Source organism: Umbelopsis ramanniana, assembly GCF_025399195.1.
Source record: "Umbelopsis ramanniana AG unplaced genomic scaffold K450scaffold_66, whole genome shotgun sequence".
NCBI lineage: Eukaryota > Fungi > Mucoromycota > Umbelopsidomycetes > Umbelopsidales > Umbelopsidaceae > Umbelopsis > Umbelopsis ramanniana.
In genome coordinates, this window is record NW_026252152.1 from 1 (window position 1) to 21,372 (window position 21,372).

Consider the following 21,372-nt stretch of genomic DNA (forward strand, 5'->3'; position numbering starts at 1 on the left):
ATGGACATTTTGTCTAGTACCTTTTAATTAATGTTAACCCAAAACAAGTGTCACGAAATTGTTACAATAAAACCGCATACAAAAAAAAAAAAAAATCAACAACATCAACATCCGTGCAACCGAGGCCCAGAGCATGAAAACGAGACTGACATTTGTCAAACTCCGCAACATGCCTCTATACCCCAGCGAAGAAGCACTCGTCAGAGTGCTTAACCAAAGTATGGCTGCTTTTGGAAAGGTCAAGAACGTTTCCATCTACAAAAATGTGGTAGGCAATGGAAAATTCCAATGCTATGGTGGAGAAGGATTTATCCTTCTCGATACCACCAATGCCAACGAAACAACCTACCAAGAACTTAAGCCATTCATCTACATACCTGAATGGCAAACAACCATCCAAGCCAGGTGGGACAATGCCCCTCCGGCTTGTAACTACTGCAAACAAAGCGGTCACCTCATTAAGGACTGCAATGTGAAGCTTAACTCAGCAATGGGTTTGCGCACATGTTATCGCTGCAAACAAGCTGGCCACGATAGCAAAGATTGCGCTAATATAAACACACATTCAAACCAACCTTCATCCCAATCAATGACGACTCAAGAGACGGTGCCCACTCCGGAGTTTGAAAGCCAGCTCTTCAATACGGAATCGGAAACTCCATCCGATCTCCTCATCAGAGACGACGGGCCATTGCTGACACAAAGCCAGCCCACTGCCTCCGAAAAGAACGTCCCTAAAAAAAATCAAAAAAACAAATCTTACAACAAACCCAACGGAACGATCGCTGACTACGCTGAGGCAAAAACAGATGATGAAGACGGGGACTATGAGCCCACGGACGAGGACATGAATACCGATTCGGATGAGGCCTCCTCAGAAGTAGACAAAGCTGATAATCATATATCAGACTCCGAAGCGGATGACATCGAGTTGATTAAGATAATGAATTATCCCAAATCAACCTCATCACTCGACTCGATCCACGCTCAAGCGCAGAGATCGTTTAGATACCAAACAAGCTCGCGTAGTACAACATCTACACAAAGTACTAACCCATCCACAGAAACAACAATGTCAACTCAACATATGATACCCGAATCAGTCACAGACTCGGAGGACACAACCATGGATATTTTATGAAATCACTACTAAATATATCTACCCTCAATGTGAGAGGCTTACTAAACGCCAAAAAAAGATCAAACATATTCAGATATTTAAGAAACCACAAATCAGACATTTACTGTCTTCAAGAGACACACACAGAAACTAAACATCACGAAATCTTTCACCAACAAAGCCTATGTCAACAATCCTTCTGGACATCACATGTGGCAGTACTATCATTCTCAAACGAAATCACACTTTCTAATTTTCAACAAATCAATGACCGAAGTATCTCGATAGACATAACTCCTAATCAACAAGACTTATGGAATATCAGCAAAATTACATTAATAGCCATATATGCCCCTGCAGCAAGGCAGGAAAGACCACTCTTCTTCAACGCACTTGAGAATCACCTGTCAACCATAGAACCCCCCGAATCACTCATTATCACGGGAGACTTTAACTTTGATTTCAATAAGAAAGAAGGAAGATCTCATTATGCAAGACAACTGCTGACTTATGCTACCCCAATCCATAACAACACCCCCACCTTTCACAGAGGTGACCAACACACCAAAATAGATCACATCCTGATGGATCACGACTCTCATCACCTCCTCAACCATCTCAAAGTCACTCCTTCTCCGCCGTCACTAACTGACCACAGTATACTGACCATTTCTCTTGAAACAGGAGCACCAGACCATGGACCAGGATGGTGGAAATTAAATACGAATATTCTAGCAAGCCCAACATTTCAAAGGAACATTCGTGACTTCCTCGAATTCTGCTTCAACCCAGAAGGTCCATTCGGACACACCACCCCAAAACTCCTAGATCATGATGAGTACGACTCACTCAAATATATGCTTCGAAAACTATGCATGGATTACAGCGCGAAACAGCAGCGCAAGAAGAAAAAACACCTACTGTACATTAACTCCGAGATAAATCGTATCTCTGAAATTATCCCTACAGCGAGAACCTCGCCACAACAACAACTCTTGCAATCACTCCTGACCGAACTAGATAAAATAGAACTGGAAAGACTTGAAGGCCAAGCCATTCGAAGCCGTATCCTATGGAGGGAGCAAGGAGAGAAGTCGACGGCATACTTCTTTCGAACACTAAAAAGTAGGCAGGCTAAAGCCCAAATGACATCTATTGACCATCCACACACAGGTGTATCCTGCGACACTACGACAGAAATTTTGGAGGCTACCACAACATTCTACAAAGACCTCTTCACACCATCAGACATACCAATCACTGAAACACGCTCTTTTCTCCAACATACACCGGCCAATGTGTTCTCGGAAGAGGAAAAACAAGAATGCATACGACCTATCCTTCGCGACGAGATACTAGATGTCGTAAACAGCTCCCCGAATCAGAAAGCCCCGGGTAACGACGGAATCCCCTTCGAATTTTACAAAACCTTTCAAAACTCCATTCTTATAGATATCCTTACCAGCCAATGCAATCAAACATTGAAGAAAGCGCATATACCAGAAAGCTGGAACTCGACAAATACAGTTCTGATCCACAAAAAAAACTGTCGCAGGGACCTCCGCAACTGGCGCCCGATCGCGCTAGTTAACGCCGACAGCAAAATCTTCTCAAAAGTGCTTAGCAACCGAATACAACAAACGATATCACTGTGCATAGATCAATACCAAACAGGCTTCGTGAGAGGACGATATATTGCCGACAACGCCGCTGCTGCGCTGTTGCTCATGGAACATGCGGAAAGAACACAAAAAAAAAAAAAAAAACGAACTCCCACCCTGCATGCTTCTTCTTGATCAAGAAAAAGCCTATGACAGGGTACACCCTCTATATTTTAAAACCACAATGGAACACTTCGGATACCCCCAAAGTTTAATCCAGTGCATTTCAACCCTGTTCTTCCAAACTAAAACAAGAGTAGCAGTCAATGGCTATTTGACGAGACCAATCACACAAAGGAGAGGGCTGCGGCAAGGAGATAGTCTTTCACCTATAATTTACAACTTAATGCTGGAACCTTTGCTTCGCAGCTTCAAAGCCAAACTGCCAGGATATTGCATGAGCCAACACCTGTCTCTGAAATACCTAGCGTATGCTGATGACACCCTCATCTTTTTGAACACACCTGCAGACCTAGAGCAAAGCAAGGATCTGTACCACAGATACTCCATCGTCTCCAATGCCAAACTCAATGACCACAAGACGCAAGGTGTTATGCTGGCAGGCAAGTGTGACCCCTGGAAACTCAAATACCCAGAGTACCAATGGTATGACAGCTATAGCTCAGACTGTCCTATTTATCTTGGATACCCAATTTCACTCCAACAAAGCCACCACAAAATGCATTATGATCAGATTTTGCGACGCATACAAAAAAGTGTGGATTTTCTCAAACTACGCTCAATCTCACTGGCCGGGAAAGCCTTGATCATCAATTCAATTCTTACATCCAAATTATGGCACCTAGCCAGACTCTTCCCGCCCACCCATCACCTAAAACCACTAAACCAAATTCTTAGAAAATTCCTCTGGAACGAAAGACACCCAAGCATATCTTGGAAGATCCTTTGTGAGCCAAAACAAAGAGGAGGCCTCGGAATTATACCGATTGATTATCAAGCTCAAGCTCTTACCATGCGTCACATCGTGCCGCTGTTTGTTGTTTCCCATCCTTTCCGCTCCTTTTTTCATGATATACTAGAAGAAACCCTGCGCCAACTGGCTAATTCAGAAGACCACAGGCCTTTCTTCTTAGCGGCAACCAAATTTCCGCAACTCTTACAACATACCAAATTTCTCCAAAAAAGCATCATGCGACTGACGCCAAAAATTCACCTCACATATAACAATTATAATCTCCACTCATTCGACTTTTTGGCACTACCTCTTGCCACAGCCATTTGTCCCACCAAGGATCTCGATAGTTCATGCCTATTAACACCTCTGAATCATTTTATAAAAGGCTGGCCCCCATATCGACACAATATGATTCCAACAACCGACGATCATATCCCCCAACGAAAACGAAAAAAAACTATTCACTTCTCTCCGTCGACAAAAAACTAAGTGGGTAACAGACCTACCTTTCTCAGTCGATTGGTTATCGTCTGCGCTAGAGGAAATTCAGCCACCTACCACAAATAGTTCAAATATACAAAACCTAATGAACGAAGCTTCACTAGGAGATATGCCAGTATCATCTCTCACAACCAGCGTTGTAAGGACTAGGATACAAAATGACAAATATGACATAGCAACACGAATACATATTTCTTGTAAACAAGATTTTTATACTAATCTATGGAAACTGCAAATACCCCAAGCAGATAAGGTGATCTGGTGGAAGCTGTCCCTCAACAGATGGCCAAGCCGGTCACGCATGCATAAAATATATCCCAATAACTGTCTCTCACCCGCTTGCGAGGTTTGCTCAAACACAACCGAAGACATCGACCATATGCTTTTTGAATGCCCACCAAAACTTCGATTCTGGAAATACACCCTCACTCTCTTTAACATATGGCTTGTCAAAGATCTCCCAGTGCCAAGGAGATGTTTGACACCACAAAACATAGTAGAAGGCTTCCAATACCTTTGGAGCAAATTTAGCCTAAATCGCAACCCTTCCAGCATCATTATACTAAGCATGGCCATAGCGACCATCTGGCGCTGCCACTGGAAATTCGTCTTCCGCGATGAAGAACAAGACAGACTGACTTATGAACAATTGGTGGAGTCATTGTGGCACACCCTGTCGACAAGAATACAAGACGACGCAAAAAGAAAAAAAGAAAAAAAGAAAAAAACAATTGGTTGAGAAAAGGAGTGGTGGAGTGGTCCAATGGCTCTGTCCATATCATCCGCCCTCGCATTTTCATACCCCTATAAGCAGTACATTATATCTCACAATTTTGCGACTTCTATTTTGCATTGAAATAAACATTGACTCTTGTATAAAAAAAAAAAAAATATAAGTACATGAGCTTTTCTGAAGGCAATAAATGGAGCGGTCAGCAATTGCTGGTGAAAGCATCTACTATGGAGCTGAGGAAACATTGGTCTTCCATAGATAATTAAAGCCGTATTTGGCATGTCCACCACTGATCGGACTCGGACAGCATTTTGAGAAGTAGACAAACGACTGCGAGCGAGAAACGCATGGTGGCGTCTGTATAGCATCGGTATAGATAACAATCAGTATTCTAGTCAATAAAAACTAAGAAATAAAGCAATTCTCTGAATACACAAAAAAAAAAAGGCTCGCCGACAAAGCCTAGTCAACCACTGCTGTTGTCCGACTCTAAGAGCGTTGCACGGTCATACTGGTGGTAATATAGCAGTTCCACCCGAAATACTGCATAGAGTAGAGATATGTACCCCCGGTGTATGCCTTCGGGCCATACCGGCGCAACAGATAGTGCAGGTCCATGCTGCTACACACTGAAGCGGAGGCTAATGACAGCTCTGAATACCAAAAAAAAAGTAGTAACAGCTCAGCACCAAATTGTGACATAACCAACCATGGCAAGCAGCATCTACGGACGACAGCGTAAAAACTTGTTGAGATTCTGAGCAAGGTCTCCCGAGAATCCTAATAAACACTGAGATCTATACCAATACACACCAAAAAGAAAAACATCAACGCCTACTAGTTTCCAGCTTCGAGTAACAGCATACATCGTAGAGATGACATAGACGTCTTTGCGGGATATGACACAATCCTACTGATGCAATATATCTGAGCACCTGAATGCCTTTTTCCAGACAGGCTATAGTTTCTCTCTAAAAATCGACCTAAAGCCCTCCTTACCTTAATTTTTTGCTTTGCTTTTTTCTCACATTTGTACTCATTTACGAAAATACCAGTCACTGCTACGGAAGGTCTATTACAGTATGCTTCAACCAAAAACAGCTTGGAGTCGAGATAAACTATCATGGCGATCATTGGCATTTTATTCTATCTAGTTTAGATTTAGTTTAGCTTGATAAAGTCACCAGCAATACCAAAAGATCTAAAATGCGCACAATTGACAGTACGTAAATTCATAATACTCTTTCACTCTTAGTCATTTACGTTTAGGATCCATTCTGAAACCTTTTTGGCCATACTTTTAGCATGATCTTGTTCTAGAAATTTGTGTTAGAAAGTTCAGAGAAGATGGACAATACTTAAAAGATACTATATCATACCGAGAACGAACGCGTGTGGCAAGTTTTCTTCGCAAAGTGTGATGTTGGCTGCGAAATAATTATCAGTTATTAGGTATATTGCTCAATTCCAATTGCGATTTGTTAACTACCATTTGGAAATCTACTCTTCATATCGTCGTAATGGTCCTGAGGTGCCCAGCTATCTTTTGGTGAGAAATATATAATGAACTTTTTAACGTGAGCGTGGTAAAAGTCGTAATCAAGCTCCTTTATGGACGCCATTTCTTGTCCGGCCATAAACAACGCATTGTTCACGACATTTCTCTGTAATAGTTGATCCGAGGTCACAGAGAGTGAAGGATCGGGCTGTTTGGTAATGTACGATACAATAGTCTTACGAACTGTTGGGTGTATCCAGGACAACAAAGATGCTGACCATGATACTATTGTACGTGGAATTACTGGGAATATAGGCTATCCAGAAGGAATTCAGTTATGAAAGAGTTTGAGTAAGTCTTCGCTAAAGGTGATTTTGCTTACGGAGAGTGCCACACCATTTGGTGTCTTCGCGATATGTTGCAGAGTTGGAAATAGTGCGATAAGTCGTACTATATTATGGTTCGGTCGTGCTTTCAGGACTTCCGTGCAAATGAAGCTTCCCACAGAATGGCCGATCAAAACAATTTTTGTTTCTGGTCCATACTGTTTGCGTATTATATCAAAGCACTCTATTTTGTGCTGAATTTGTTCTTGAAGTGTGAAAAGTTGCTTGGTTGTATTAAGGGGTTTGCTAGAATGGCCAAGGTGGGACACTATTTCGGAGGGACAGAATGAACAATGCAATCAAGATAATGTTCAAAGAAAGTGGTTTACCTGCGATAATATCCAAAGATAAACTAGAGTGTGAGAGAGCATCGTGAATTTCCTCACAGAATGTAGTGTAGTAATCAACCAGTCCTGGATTCCCTGGAACCAATAAAACCACTACCTTCTTTCCATCATGAAAAGCCGGCCAGTAAGAGGTATCTGTAAGCTTTCCCGCAACATTCCATGTTGCTTTCAAAGGTGTTTGTAGCAATGGCAGTATCCGTGTAGCCATTGTAGAGGTGTTAAGTTCCTTTTTCGAGATTCTCTGTGTTGCTGCTGATATTTCCAAAGTCCGACTGAAAAGCAGCCCGGTACGCTTTTCAGTTGTCCAAGATCAAATAATGATTACAATTTGATAGTAAGGAATAAAGTCAAGTCATTCGTGTTATTCACTAATTGGTGATGCAAATTGGTTCTTTCATTGGATAATGTCGATTCGCAAAAGGATGCATACTCGTTCAGCTGTCAATGTTACAGCCATCAGGTTTCGTTACCTTCTGCTCCATGCTTGTACATTCAGAAGACAGTCGGGCTATACAGTTTTGATTGGACGAACTTTCATTGTCCGACAATAAATCTTGACGCTTACTTGGAGTGTCGCAACTGAGTTGTCAGAGCTGACTGCAAGAGTTGGATCTCGGATTGACGCTTGTTTAACATGCCCCAACTACGACGAAATAAGCAGGAGGAAAAGGACTATCAGTAAGTTTGTCAATAAATGAATTTTTTTTAAAGCGTTGCTGATTTATGCCTTGCGCAGGATCATACAAGCGTTGCTCAAAGAACCTGCGAACAAGAAGTGCTTCGATTGCCCCAACAAGGTTAATATTATTCGCTGTTTCTTTTCTTCCACTCATGAAGCTGACATAGTATTCAGATACCATCATACGTTAATTTAAGCATTCAAACGTTCATTTGTTCAAGATGCTCCGGTTTGATGTAAGTGGCTGTGCCAGGACCTCCATTCCAAACTCAATTTACTCACGCAGATCCATAGTCGAGAAGTTGGCCACCGCGTCAAATCTCTGACTGCAAGTAATTTCTCCGGGCCGGAAACTGTCGCCCTCCAGAATGGTGGCAATGCTGTGGCACAAAGAATTTGGCTAAGTCACTACAAAGGCACTGCACCGGAACCAGAAACCGATTCCGATGTTCGCTGGTTCATGCGACAAAAGTACTACGACTCCAAGTGGTGTAACCAGGAGCTATTGAAATCACACATGGAAAAGGTGCAGAGTGAGATAAAGGAGCTTTTCAATGCAGTAAGTCAAAAATGAACAACTTGTATCCCAAAGATCACCAGACGCAGCATACTAATTTGATTGTGCAGGATGGTCAACGTCGGCCTATAGCAAAGCTAGCAACACGGCGTCAGTCGGAAGCGATCGAGCCTCCTCCTCCTACACCTAAGAACAACATACCTAAACCGCACATAAATACGAACGTCGCGGACGAGAATATAAAGTCATGGATTGATGACAATATACCATTAGGTCTATCTCAGACAACACTGCGTCAGAGTAGCGTGAACTCGCCTATAGATTTAATTGAAACATCCGCTTCTACTCCGCGTAAGTCTCTTCATCTCTCTTCTCCGAATTGATGGTCTGTGCGCAAGCAGCTTATACAGCCTTAACCTTAGCCCACTCACCTATCGGTCCAGTTTACTCTCAAACATTTGCGTCAATGCCGTTGTCAGCAAGGGCCATACCAGTAGCTTCAGTACCACCATCTCCTTCAACGAAAAGCTCGGAAAGTAGCCTGTTTGATGATCTTGCATCGTTGCAAATTGGAACTCAACCCAAACTTCCAGCGTATGAAGGTGGTATGTTGAGCCCTAGGCAAATAGGACAAGCTACAACATCTCATCTCCCAAATGTTACATCAAAACTATCATCCAACACAGCATCATCGACATCAATAAGGTCAAGTAACGGTTGTAAGTAAATTTTATACGTCAACGCATGAAATATATCTAGCATTGATCAAAGCTTGCTTTCAGCATCAAGTACTATAAATGCAAGTTGGAATCATAGCGATCCATATGCAGAACTGCGTAACTTCTCTGAACTAGATCAAAGGCCCACCACAAATAGTGACGCTAACTCGCGGCCTTACATGAGTATATCGAACGCGGGAAAACAAACTTCAGCATCATTCATGATGCCAGCAGGTATGTTTAATGTCCAATATGCCATGATCTTATAATTTCATATGAATGACGTGGATATACTTTTTGTCGCTAGGACAATCCCGCACATCGAAACCACCAGCTGCTCGTGGAGATAATTTTTTTGACAGCCTAGATCCTTTCAATATGAAGATTTGAAAAAATGATAGTCTGCCGTCTCAAATCTTTCATGCTTAATGTAATTTATTTAGCCAAGCATACCTGCTCAATGTTTCTTATTTATTCAAATAATGTGGATTTCTTTCTTTCTTTGAAGGATTGCAATGATGTAGAGATATTGAATAGATCGAATTGAAGTGTATTATACAATTTTAGGGCTATGACAGGAAAGAAGCTAATATGCATGTAGTGCTAGTAGACATTTATGGAATCACCATTCAAAATCGCCATTTGCTCGATGAAATAAGTAGTCCCTGCCATTGACTAGCATTATTCCATCTTTAAGAACACACTTCCATTTGTTCTTGGTACGTGTGACCTAATCATATTGGTTAATCTTCGCCTTCGCTTTTTCAGCATGAGGTAGCAAAACAGCACAAACCTTGTCGTACAGACATAATATAATATGTTCCAAATCTTCCGCACCTTCAGCTTCATCATCATCCTCGTCGCTATCATCTAAGTCCGAGTTGATTTCGTCTTCGTCAGGCTGATACATGGGTTACATCAATATCAAGGCATATTTATGATTAGAGAGGTTATAAGTTTTAACGCTTTACCTCATCATCATCTCCATCCAATTGTGGAATCAGGTAAGATGGGTCCAATGCGCCAGCTGCAACAGCGCGCTTCTTTGCTTCGTATATTAATTGCTGATACTCCTCCGGCAGTGTGTCAACTGGAATTAATGTACCGCCTCGGTTGAAGGCTGTCACATCGATGGGTGAGGTAGAATTGTCAATCTCTTCTGCGTGCTTGTCTAGTATGGATTTTTCCAAACGAGCGTCAATTTCCTATATGTGATAGAGGAGCTGTTAGGAGATCCATGGCCGCAGATACGCAATCAATCATCATATGACATATGTGATACCTGAGTAAAAAGCTCATCATTTGCACCATCATGTTGAGGGATGTTGTTGGATCTGCCATTGTTATTTGTTAATTGCTGGTTTTGATTCACTGAATGTGGTGGCGTTGACATATTTATATTTGGAACTGCAAATTCTCCATTGGACATGTTGTGCGGATGCATAAGACCACCTAAAGGATTAGAGTTCACAAATCCTGAATTTCTGTTTTGCACATCATTGTCAATCATATCTCGTCTTGCGGTTGCACTGCCGGATGCCATTGTGGCGAGGCTCGCAGCAGCTGCGGAAGTAGAAAGTGACTTGCAGGTGTTAAGCGTTAGCATGGCAACGTAGTTTGAAAATAGAGAGCTATAAAACCCTTACTTCGTGTATAGTGACAGGAGGATATTGTAAACCAGTGTCTGAGATGAGTCCAGCATGCTGTGATGCCTCAGTGTCATAGTACCCTTCCTCACCAACAATAAAGTTTGCGACGCGTGAGCGCGCAACTTTTGTTTCCCATGACTGTGGTCAAGAATGATGCGTTTAATGTTTCTAATTTATATAGGATGAATAGATAATCAGTTAACACATACCCTTTGAAGGTCATTCAAAATGTTATCGTCAATGCCCATTTCATCAAAATCACCGCGCACTTGGTTTATAACGTCGTCGATGACTTGGCGATATACCGTTGACTATTATAAAGACATATTAGAGAGTGTCAAACAGGCAGATTCCACAAACAGAGACATCATCCTACCACAATGGTGTTCGACATCTGCAGCAAAATCACACAATACAATTAGAATATAGACACAGTAGTGAAGAAAGCATTAGTCATTGAACGAAATAATGAAAGTTTATTCCAGTTAGCTGCAGCAACGTTGTAAGCTTGAGATGTCATTTGCAGGAAACAACTCAACAACAATCGATCACGGCACTGGGAATGTTAATGAACAGAAATAACTAGGTAGGCAATTTACCTTTTCAAGTGATGGATAGCGGAAAGAAAGGCGACTTTTATACTTCGTCATGTAGACATTCGCTGTATTTATAAGCTTTCAAAATTGGCGTCATATGTTTCATAAAATTGAATTGAGTACAGTAATTTGCTCTCTGTAACCTCGGGTTATTCGTGCCCGAAAAAGAATTAAAATCAACACAATATAAATGTGTTGTATACGAGGTGTCATAAAAGAGCCCTTGTTTCGGTGTATTTTACGCAAAAATACAAAATGGCCGGTGCGATATGTCGATATCTGAAGGACCTCGCGAAATACAGTATTTGAGAGATAATTGAGAGGAGACAGAGAGAGAGAGAGGAAGAATATACATAAGTATGGATGCAACATTTGACGATCCACGAGCCGCATAGGCTACAACTTCTTCGTTGACTGCAAAAACGGCATGGGCGACCATATCTACTCCTTTATTGAGTGTTTCTTCCTCTTCCACTCGACTGTTCGACCCGACAGAAGATTTGATTCTTCATCAGGCATATAATCGGTAAACGAAGCGGAGCTAGCTTCTGGTGGGTATATTTTGCTCAGTAGCAAGCTATCTTCTGGTGGGCTTCCATAGATGATTTCAAATCTACCCTTGCGAACAACTATTGGCTTTTCCTTCTTAGTCTTGCTGATGGGTTCAATAGGTTTGCGCGATTTTTCATCTTTCATTCTCTCTGAAGCTGCTCGCTCGTCGATTGTCATCGATTTTTCATATATCGATGGAGTTGATGGCATGGGCGAACTATCTATTCGTCGATGATTGTTGCGTAGACCATGATGGTAAGGTTCCAACTGAGCTGATTTGGATTTAGGGAGCTGTAGCATACCGTTTTCAATCTGATAACCTTCTTGTTGTTGTAATGAACTGAAACATAATGGCATTGCTTGCAAATCTTCTGAATTTTTCCAAAATTCTTGCTCCCATATTTGCGGCTTTTTCAACGTGGATGAAGTCCTACTATGACCTCCAAATGAATTCGCAGTGATATGATTAGAATAAATGGTTGTATGAGGTGTCGAAAATAAACTACTTTGTGAGATAAGTTCTTCATCTGATTGGCATGTTTTTTGTGGGGTTGAAGCACGTTCAACTACCAATTCATCATCCAAATCTTCATCATCGCTGCAAATGCGTATGCCCGTCATATCTGCAAATTCTCGTGCCGTCAAATTCTCTGAATTTACGGTGAAGTTAGAGGTTGATATACAAGATGAATTACGCTGATGATCCATACAGGTGGTAGCAGAGCTTTGACATCGCCTTCTCTCTCGTTGTTCTACTTTTGCTGGGGTTGGTACTGCAAAGTGCTTCCGCTCCAAAGGTGATATTGGTGATTTGATTGACTGGCCGACTACTAATATTCCCGAACGATTGTTTCCAAAAGGTACCGTTACGTCGGCAATTGCGGCATGATTAATTATAGAAACCGGTGTGGTTGTTGGTACCGATTTGCTTTTTTTGTGCAGCTTCTCTCGTCGATGACTGTCACGTCTTCGAAGACTCAAGTATGACCTTATTCCAGAAATCCATTTTGTTTTTTCTCCGTATACACTACAAGCAAGTAAGGGCTCGTTGTTTTCGTCCGCATAGTCAGAATTTTCCGAATCCTTCCGCCGTTTGCTTCTAGCATCAGCCATCATGTTAGATGACTGTGTATGTTCACGGCGCCTATGGTACCTTAAAAATTCATGTCTGGTGTCAGATTCCATTATCTGCTCAGTTTGTGCCTTCAACTCGGTATTGTATCTTATTTCACCAAAGCTAGTGGCTGAAAAAGTTAACGATCCACACTGAGATTTTGATCGACGCAATGGACCAGACAAGCGAGCGATTAAGTTATGGCCATCCGATTTGAGTCTGGATAACGTTCGGGAGCGAGCACACGAGCTCTCAGATTTGGATGGTGATAACACGAGTGGATTGCGAAAGTTTAGCGATTTTGATGTTGGACGTTTCATGATGACTGTCAGTAACAGTATAGTAAATGTCCACTTGATTGAACGATGTGTAAATAACAAGGTAGACTCCTTTTACTTCATATACTTTAACAAAACTTCATTTAAAAAGGCATCCTCCGAATAAAGAAATTACGTTTGGAGTGAAGAAAGAGTGAAAGAAAAGACTATTGCGAAGAACACAAAAAAAAGCTCAAGGTCATCATTTTTAAATTTGACCAAGTTGCAAGAGTTTGAGACGGTTCTATGTCACATTACGTCCCTGTCCTTGAACCGAAGATGATGACTGTGCATCATAATGCATGTGTACCTTATGACACAGAAGGCAAAGTCAGCCGTTGTGGTCTGTGTTAAATTACATATAGGAGTGATGTTTATAGTTAGTGGATTAGAGAAATCTGCTAAATTACAGCATAATCCATGAAATCTAACGGAGTCACCTAAGGCTGCACAATCCTGAATTTCTAATAGTGGCGACAAAAATATTTTATTTTAGCAAAAGCAAAGCCGTTTCTTTGAGAAAGTAATGGCACAGTCGCCGCACAATGTAATAATAAATATCTTGAAACTGCCCCGCAATTGGTGTAATCAGGACAAACAATTCATCATTTGATAGTGTCGTCGACTGCGGTAAGTGAGAGTAGGGTTATCGACATTGATAACCCGCTCGGATGGCCTCAATCTCATTAGTGGAGTGGGATTTTTATGATTGAGTACACCAGCATGGTGTATGCGTAAAGAGGAAAAAAGGAAATGTAACATCTTAGCAGAAAGCAATGTTAGTAAATACACATAAGCGTAACTTCCACGTCCGTTCCTTATCGAAATAGATCTTTCTCTGCAGCTTTTGGAAATAATTTAGAAGGTTCGTCAACATCCAAGCAGTGCTTCGGCGAGCGTAATTAGACGTATATTTCTGTTACCGGATTGGACCGCTCACAAAGTGGAAGGCTTCAAATCAGTTGGCGGCGATCACATTTGTTGAAATGTAAACTGCACTGCCGAAATTATTATTTTCCCTTGTGTTTTGAGTTTAAGCTCATTTATCTCAAAGTCTTGGAATTGATAATTGTTCTCAATGAATACGTTTGTCGATAGATTCACGGATCGCTCGCTTAGCCGTCCAAAATTGTAGTATGCTGTTGGAAAGATGAACCAAATAAAGCAGTAGGCGTATTGTACCATGCAGCAGTACTAATACACCACGATAATACAGCTACTACGAGCAGCAGCTTCATCACGGTATTTTTTTGTCCCTCAGTTAGCTATGCCTATTATGAAATGCTGTTAAGATTCAATGTAGCTGAACTGCTAGAACTAACGTTTACTACTTTTCAAAGTCGACTTGTCTCACATGTTTCTACAATGTTAAGAGAAACTATTGGATATGCCATATGAATAATTTAGACAAAGACGTTTGGTGTCGACTAAAATACTATTGTAAGTTTGTCGTATACAATAGCTGATCCCCTATGCACACAGACCTGATCTTAAATTGATTATAGCCACTGCTAACGGCATGATCTGGGGAGCGGAATTCCCGCCATTTTGAGAAAAGGTCGTCTACTAATTTCAGCAACCTCTGGTGAACAGCACGATAACTACGTATCATTATATGGAGCTGAAGGTAATATTGGCTCACCAAAAGTTATCATAATGAGAGTAATACCAAGATGTTGCATAAAGTAATACTAATGATTAAAATTCATGATAAGCGACATCGATTTCGCTTTACAGATAATGTCCTGTGGTTGCTGATAAAATCAGAAGCAGGAGTCTCCACAGCATCACTTAGGTATTGCAATTCAGTTCTGCAGGAACGGTAGTCTGATGATGGAGACTCCTGGGAGTCCCTTGAAAGGACAAAAAGGAGAGGCATGATATTACAAAATGCAAGCTATCGCAATAGTGTTTTCCAGTCTCTTTCATTTCCAATATCTATCATGTCTCACATTCGCGTATGTAAAGTGACTATTTATTTATCTTGCTTATTCAATTATGCTTACCTATGTTTAGAGATTGGGTGGTGGTCGCCGAAAGAATGTCAAGAAGGGATTTCAATTCACCTTGATGGTTGTTGGTATGTTTATCAAATTTGGCATTTCTTTTATGAACGTGAAAATTAAACTTAAGTGTATCATTAGGTGCCTCTGGAACTGGTCGAACAACATTCGTTAACACCCTCTGCGGTTCAAAAGTACTGAGCAGCAAAACATGCGACAATCCGGAAGAGGCTCATATTGAGGATGGTATCAAAATCCGACCTATTTCAGTGGGTATGTATAGTCTACTTCGTGGCCTGCAGTTATGCAGCTCTAACCAATTTTCTGTAATTCAGAACTTGACGAGGACGGTGTCAGGTAAGGGAACGTTTCATATATGCGACAAAAATAAGTGTACTAGTTGTGTTAGGGAGAAAGGTCGCGAAAAAATAGGGACTGTTAGGGAGTGATTTTTAACTCCTTCCTTTCATGGGCTTACCAATTGGACTCCATATCTGGTAACTTAGAATTTCACTCACCATTGTTGATACTCCTGGCTTTGGCGACAACATCGATAATGAAAAGTGGTGAGTACCAAGCTATCATCAAATTCTTCTTGAAATAATAGTAAGCTTATTCTATACAGTTTCCAAGAAATTGTTGGGTACCTCGAGACTCAGTACGACGATATTTTGGCTGAAGAATCGCGCATCAAGCGTAACCCTAGATTCCGTGATAATCGTGTTCATGCTTTATTATACTTTATTCAGCCAACAGGGCATGCGTGAGTAAATTAGGTATTCATCGAGCGTAATAGGATATACCGTTTTAACAACTTATTTCCATAGTTTGAGAGAGATCGACATTGAGTTGATGCGCCGCCTGAGTCCACGCGTCAATGTCATTCCTGTCATCGGGAGAGCTGATTCTCTCACTCCACAAGAGCTAACAGACTTCAAGAAGAGGATCATGGAGGATATTGAGCACTACAACATCCCAATTTATAATTTTCCTTTTGATATCGAAGAAGACGATGAAGATACCGTTGAAGAGAATAGCGAACTAAGGGTAAGTTTCGCATTAGAGGGGGATCCAACGTAACGCCAATTCTTATGAAAGTAACTCATTACTCTTTATATCACAAAATACACAGGATTCATTGCCTTTCGCCATTATAGGCAGTGACGACTTCATTACAATGAACGGTGCTCGGACCAAAGGACGTCAATATCCATGGGGTGCTGTTGAAGGTATGCTTACTTTATTGCATTGTTGAATGAAGTGATCTTCTAGTATTGATTATATAAAAGTTGATAATCCTGAGCACTCGGATTTCGCCAAGCTTCGATCTGCTTTGTTAAGGTAGGTACGATTCACAGAAGCAACTAACGTATTTACTTGTCTAACACAAAAACTTTAGTTCTCATTTGCAAGATTTGAAGGAGATTACTCACGATTTCTTGTACGAAAACTATCGAACCGAAAAACTGAGCAAGAGTGACGACCAGATCGATCAACCGTATGTATTAATGGTATGCTGTTATCACTGGTGGTTATGACAAATTTTTTAATTTTTCTTTTCTACAGAGATACGTCTTTCAAAGTAGATGAAATTGCGAATCAAAATGTACGTCTGAAGGAAGAACAGCTCAAGAAAGAAGAGGAGAAGCTGCGTGATATCGAGTTCAAGGTGCAAAGAGAAATTCAAGAGAAGAGGCAAGAGCTACTGGCAAAAGAAGAAGCTCTTCGTTCTCTTGAAGCTCGTTTAGCATCTACTCAAGTTGCTGATGCTTAGAGAAATGAGAAAATTGATTGTGTAGTGCAATTTGTGAGTCATGAACCCAATTTCGAGTACAGTTTGCTTTATGCTATAACATTTTTACATAATTTTTGTGATCATTGCCTAAACAATAAAGGCAATATTCATCTATGGGTATTTTAGACGTTTTTGAAAAGTGTGCACGATCCTATTTCTCTTCTTGCACGGGATCGAATGGAAATAATGCTCCAAAGTAAAAGTGTTGTACTACAGGTGCTTTGCGCAGTACCTCTGCTATGAACATCTTAATCATTCCAGAGTTCACCTTCGCCCAGCCAGGTACTGCCGAAATATCATAAAGCATCGGCGAATGTTCATGGAAAGGGCCACGCTTTACCTTTGGAATGCCAAGTAAGAAAGAGAGCTAGAGTAAGAATACAGAACATGCAGGGTTTGTACTTCAATTACCTCGTTAATGGATTGAATGCATCGAAAATAGAGATAATCCTTAGCAACGCTATTGACAATATCCTCGCTTAGGATAGACTTTGGCCGTAGATTGGGGTCATCTATTTGGAACTCATAAGTTTATGGCTATGGTCGTATTTAGCAGATTACAGTTGCTTACTGATTAGTTGAGCACTTCCCCATAAATATGGAAGAAATTGGTAATCGTCTAATCCCCAAACGCCATGGCTACCCGCTGGCTCCAATGTATATGTTCGTTGTAGCTTCCGAACAACCTCCAAATAACTTTTGATATGTCGAATGAGTTGGATAATCATGACTGTCTTTTCTTGATGTTCGATGAGAACCTACCTTGTGAATACTCGAAGTACGAGTGCTTGAAAGTCTTCTTTTTCAAACACCTTTAACATCGCAAGCCCACATAGCCAAGCACAGAAGCTCAGTTCATGGCCAGAACCATAGTCGATACGGGTGCCATTTCCGAAAGCGTTTTTAAAATACGCTTTTAATTCCGGGAGAGCAATATGAACTTCTCGAGGTAAAGCGTCTTCCATCAAGGCCTCTGCATTCTATACAAACAATTATTCAAAAACTGAATCGTTACCAGATGCAGCATCGGTATTGCCTTGCATCTTACGCACCTCTTCGACCTTGGCCAACCAGATACGAAAAGCTTTGTTGCCAAACCGTTGGGCATTTGAGGCAGGCGGTATATCGTCTATCCAACTGGAAAGGGTATCAAGCAGCTTTAAAACTTTCTTTATATTCTAGAAACAATCGCGTCAGACAGGAATGATCGTGTTTTGCGTTAAGGAAAGAATTCTCACTTCTGATTCATGGCATGGATCTGTTATTTTTTTGTTTGAAACGCTGGTGTTGAGTAGCTTTACAAAGTCGACGATACGAGCAAAAGCTTCACTTTCCGTGAAAGGAGCTATATCTTTATCACTGAATATTCGTTTGACTGGCTCTATTGGTGTGTAATCTTTTAGTAACGATTCATGAGTATGTGTCGCCATCGGCAAGAAAGATTGTTGGGTTGAGATCAAAGTTCAAAGTGAGCTTGCAAATTCGTGGAATAGGATTTACCAATTTTGGAAACCTTGATTGCTGGCTATCTTCATGGCGGCCACAAAATCGTTGCCTTTACAGCAAGTATCTTCCACAAAATATGTAGATGTCTAGCTGGAATACTGTTACGACTTGTTGACGACCCCATCATACTTCATGTTTCAACATAAAATACCAATACCCAAAAAAAGTATGAAAAGACATCTGAGAAGACGGAAAATGTGATTCAGGAGCTGGCGTTTGACACTTCTAATTGAGATTCTTTTCACAATCATTCTGTCGGTAGTCGATGGCGATAAGGATAGGAGTGTAGATATTAGATCTTTATTCTTCGTTTGCAGCAGTGGAAATGGCTTCCCTTCCTTTCCTTATTCTGGAAGCACTTTTAATATTGCCTACTTCCACAACCACGTACAGTTTTGAGCAGTAGAAATACGGTATAGGGATTTTGGTTCAGGTTTTGAACATGTTTATCTGTGATAGCTGTTTGTAAATGCTTTAGATACTATTTTCTACCATTTAGTACCGATCTGCACTTGGTATTAACTTCTCAAGTTTTGGTTGACCAAATCCGTTACTGATTTTTGTCACTGTCAACTCACAAATCTTTTTTGCAACTGCGAGTATGTTCTTTAACGAATGACAGCGAATTTAATGCTCCACACATCAAATATTTTCAAATTTGATGTTGTAGCTGCCTCAAAATTTTATTTTTCGAAGCTTGCATTCTTAAAAGCAAACCTATAGTCTATAATTAGTGCGTTTGATTCAAAGAGATTAAGTTTCGCTCCAGACTGCTCTATTGCTCATGCTTGATTTTATATCACAAATCTGCTACGAAACTGTCTTCTTCGTTGCAAATTACTTGTTAAGAAAGATGACTGAATATCATTCTTGTTACCATGATTTACTTTCCACGGCTGATACGGCTGCTTTGAATGCAGCCAGAATTCATGCTTGAAATGTTCCATTTGCAATTTCGATGTCCCTTCTACTTTCTGCTGAGGTTATTGAAAAGTCTGTCGCTTTTATGGCACTTGTGCTTCATCGTTTGAAACGACTCAGTAGAGTGCTTGTCAATTATCCAAAAGTGATTAATCCTGTATATTTACTCTGAATAATTCTGAATAGCAGCTATGGGATAAAAATATTCAATAACAATCGCAATGTTAAACAATCCATTTCCAGTTTTGGCGGATGACAGGCAACAGTCAGCCACCCGTTGCAAATTTGACGAGTTGCGGAATCTGAATTTTGAGCGATGTGCTCCTCGCTGCGCTGGCTTTTTGGCAACCTTTGCCTTTCCAACCATTAAACTTTTTCATACCTACATTTCGCTCATTTAGCGCACTTCGCCGCATGATGACCGCTCAAGAAAGCTTCAATAACCCACTGAGAAAGTTCAAACTGGTCTTCTTAGGAGAACAGTCGGGTAAGACTAGGCATACTTCAATGTCACTTCCAGGAGATCATCTACACCAGATCACGTTCTAATCCTTTCTCGCTGATGCTTGCTTATAGTGGGCAAAACATCTCTAATTACTCGCTTTATGTATGATACTTTCGACAACACATATCAGGTACGGGTCCGGACATATGAAAGGCTATACTTACGACCGGCCACGATAACACATTCAATAGGCAACGATAGGAATCGATTTTCTCTCTAAAACTATGTATATGGAAGACAGAACTGTTCGCCTCCAATTGTGGGACACGGCAGGACAGGTAAGCTATCTCTTCCTTTCTCTTGATATAAACAAACAATCCTGTGTTGTGGACAATACCTTTGAGGGCTAAACAAACACACTCCTTAGGAGCGATTTCGCAGCTTGATTCCCAGTTATATTCGCGATTCCTCAGTAGCTGTTGTAGTTTACGATATCACAAGTAAGTTAGGCGAGCTTTCGTTTCCGATTTGGCAATGCCATATATATTGACACCATTACATTTCGTGCTGATTCATAGACCGAAATTCATTTTTGAATACCGCCAAATGGATTGACGATGTTCGCGTTGAACGTGGTAACGATGTAATTATAGTTCTCGTAGGAAACAAGACTGATTTAAATGAGAAACGGTAAGCGAACATAGGAAACAAAGGTCTTAACTTAACTGGTTGCTAATCAAATCGTGTGTAACAGGGAAGTCTCAGTCGATGATGGCGAAAAGAAAGCAAAGGAGTATGGAGTGATGTTCATTGAAACCAGCGCAAAGGCGGGCCATAATGTAAATATGGAATTGCTTTTTTTTTGAGTCTTCCGTGCATTGATACTGAACTTGGTAATATTGCAGGTGAAAACCTTGTTTAGAAAGATTGCTCAAGCACTACCCGGCATGGATAACACTGTTGGTGATGCTTCAAAAGACCAGAGTAAGTTTAATACGTTGAAAAAAGCGAGCTTTTTAATGTCTCTAATATTCTTTCCTTTTGTTTAAATAGTGCAAAAAGTTGATTTAAGTAGTACAACCACCGAAGCGAGCAATTGCTCGTGCTAAAACCTTTAGCTTTTCTTTTATGATATCAACAAATTTAACTATCATAGCCAATGAGATGAAAAAGTTTTCTTTTGATAGATACAGCTCTCATAAAGCAAGAATACCAGATATGACATTTAAGCGACAGAATACACTCTATGTTGTACTGACATTTTCATTGTCTGCTGTCGCGCCACTGGTGCAACTAATATACCATGCTTGAGAGGCAAAAGCAGGGCGATATCGGAACAAACGAAGCATAGACCTGTCCGAATAGCTTGGAAATGGTATTCAGTTCTAATGTGGCAA

General features: G+C 40.8%; 11 protein-coding genes across 11 annotated transcripts; 7 read left to right on the forward strand and 4 right to left on the reverse strand.

Annotated features, from left to right (window-relative positions):
* On the forward strand, positions 1 to 1,141 carry K450DRAFT_302781 (uncharacterized protein; the record flags this gene model as incomplete). Its single annotated transcript, XM_051593780.1, has 1 exon — positions 1 to 1,141. Exon 1 carries the CDS (start codon positions 134 to 136, stop codon positions 1,139 to 1,141), a length of 1,008 nt encoding a protein of 335 aa, XP_051441326.1. The 5' UTR covers positions 1 to 133.
* A 563-nt stretch (positions 1,142 to 1,704) lies between these two features.
* On the forward strand, positions 1,705 to 2,916 carry K450DRAFT_202076 (uncharacterized protein; the record flags this gene model as incomplete). The annotated part of the gene is made up of 1 exon (XM_051584682.1): positions 1,705 to 2,916. The coding sequence occupies one exon, from the start codon at positions 1,705 to 1,707 to the stop codon at positions 2,914 to 2,916; it is 1,212 nt and encodes a 403-aa protein (XP_051441327.1).
* Positions 2,917 to 3,127: 211 nt separating this feature from the next.
* Positions 3,128 to 3,740, forward strand: K450DRAFT_283523 (uncharacterized protein; the record flags this gene model as incomplete). The annotated part of the gene is made up of 2 exons (XM_051593481.1): positions 3,128 to 3,387; positions 3,588 to 3,740. The coding sequence occupies 2 exons, from the start codon at positions 3,128 to 3,130 to the stop codon at positions 3,637 to 3,639; spliced, it is 312 nt and encodes a 103-aa protein (XP_051441328.1). The 3' UTR covers positions 3,640 to 3,740.
* A 2,190-nt stretch (positions 3,741 to 5,930) lies between these two features.
* On the reverse strand, positions 5,931 to 7,692 carry K450DRAFT_257222 (uncharacterized protein). The gene is made up of 5 exons (XM_051591629.1): positions 7,145 to 7,692; positions 6,812 to 7,083; positions 6,421 to 6,745; positions 6,311 to 6,358; positions 5,931 to 6,241 (listed from the first exon to the last, which is right to left on the reverse strand). The coding sequence occupies exons 1-5, from the start codon at positions 7,368 to 7,370 to the stop codon at positions 6,183 to 6,185; spliced, it is 930 nt and encodes a 309-aa protein (XP_051441329.1). The 5' UTR covers positions 7,371 to 7,692; the 3' UTR covers positions 5,931 to 6,182.
* A 62-nt stretch (positions 7,693 to 7,754) lies between these two features.
* Positions 7,755 to 9,458, forward strand: K450DRAFT_257230 (uncharacterized protein). The gene is made up of 7 exons (XM_051591630.1): positions 7,755 to 7,840; positions 7,899 to 7,959; positions 8,016 to 8,077; positions 8,136 to 8,400; positions 8,469 to 8,709; positions 8,802 to 9,311; positions 9,385 to 9,458. Exons 1-6 carry the CDS (start codon positions 7,797 to 7,799, stop codon positions 9,083 to 9,085), a joined length of 957 nt encoding a protein of 318 aa, XP_051441330.1. The 5' UTR covers positions 7,755 to 7,796; the 3' UTR covers positions 9,086 to 9,311; positions 9,385 to 9,458.
* On the reverse strand, positions 9,385 to 11,351 carry K450DRAFT_257236 (uncharacterized protein). The gene is made up of 8 exons (XM_051591631.1): positions 11,326 to 11,351; positions 11,103 to 11,120; positions 10,936 to 11,037; positions 10,724 to 10,864; positions 10,360 to 10,659; positions 10,049 to 10,282; positions 9,871 to 9,978; positions 9,385 to 9,807 (listed from the first exon to the last, which is right to left on the reverse strand). Exons 2-8 carry the CDS (start codon positions 11,118 to 11,120, stop codon positions 9,700 to 9,702), a joined length of 1,011 nt encoding a protein of 336 aa, XP_051441331.1. The 5' UTR covers positions 11,326 to 11,351; the 3' UTR covers positions 9,385 to 9,699.
* Positions 11,352 to 11,763: 412 nt separating this feature from the next.
* On the reverse strand, positions 11,764 to 13,308 carry K450DRAFT_291619 (uncharacterized protein; the record flags this gene model as incomplete). The annotated part of the gene is made up of 1 exon (XM_051593581.1): positions 11,764 to 13,308. The coding sequence occupies one exon, from the start codon at positions 13,306 to 13,308 to the stop codon at positions 11,764 to 11,766; it is 1,545 nt and encodes a 514-aa protein (XP_051441332.1).
* Positions 13,309 to 15,234: 1,926 nt separating this feature from the next.
* On the forward strand, positions 15,235 to 17,168 carry K450DRAFT_257239 (uncharacterized protein). The gene is made up of 11 exons (XM_051591632.1): positions 15,235 to 15,263; positions 15,322 to 15,385; positions 15,450 to 15,581; positions 15,644 to 15,665; positions 15,815 to 15,874; positions 15,934 to 16,071; positions 16,136 to 16,355; positions 16,441 to 16,537; positions 16,598 to 16,649; positions 16,708 to 16,806; positions 16,875 to 17,168. Exons 1-11 carry the CDS (start codon positions 15,249 to 15,251, stop codon positions 17,080 to 17,082), a joined length of 1,107 nt encoding a protein of 368 aa, XP_051441333.1. The 5' UTR covers positions 15,235 to 15,248; the 3' UTR covers positions 17,083 to 17,168.
* Positions 17,169 to 18,558, reverse strand: K450DRAFT_257244 (uncharacterized protein). Its single transcript, XM_051591633.1, has 6 exons — positions 18,342 to 18,558; positions 18,156 to 18,281; positions 17,866 to 18,083; positions 17,675 to 17,799; positions 17,515 to 17,615; positions 17,169 to 17,443 (listed from the first exon to the last, which is right to left on the reverse strand). The coding sequence occupies exons 1-6, from the start codon at positions 18,531 to 18,533 to the stop codon at positions 17,255 to 17,257; spliced, it is 951 nt and encodes a 316-aa protein (XP_051441334.1). The 5' UTR covers positions 18,534 to 18,558; the 3' UTR covers positions 17,169 to 17,254.
* A 1,305-nt stretch (positions 18,559 to 19,863) lies between these two features.
* K450DRAFT_257249 (uncharacterized protein) lies at positions 19,864 to 21,372 on the forward strand. The gene is made up of 8 exons (XM_051591634.1): positions 19,864 to 20,017; positions 20,107 to 20,165; positions 20,227 to 20,313; positions 20,403 to 20,475; positions 20,554 to 20,665; positions 20,730 to 20,814; positions 20,881 to 20,959; positions 21,029 to 21,372. The coding sequence occupies exons 1-8, from the start codon at positions 19,945 to 19,947 to the stop codon at positions 21,082 to 21,084; spliced, it is 624 nt and encodes a 207-aa protein (XP_051441335.1). The 5' UTR covers positions 19,864 to 19,944; the 3' UTR covers positions 21,085 to 21,372.
* K450DRAFT_257254 (uncharacterized protein) lies at positions 20,886 to 21,372 on the forward strand. Its single transcript, XM_051591635.1, has 2 exons — positions 20,886 to 20,959; positions 21,029 to 21,372. Exon 2 carries the CDS (start codon positions 21,104 to 21,106, stop codon positions 21,284 to 21,286), a length of 183 nt encoding a protein of 60 aa, XP_051441336.1. The 5' UTR covers positions 20,886 to 20,959; positions 21,029 to 21,103; the 3' UTR covers positions 21,287 to 21,372.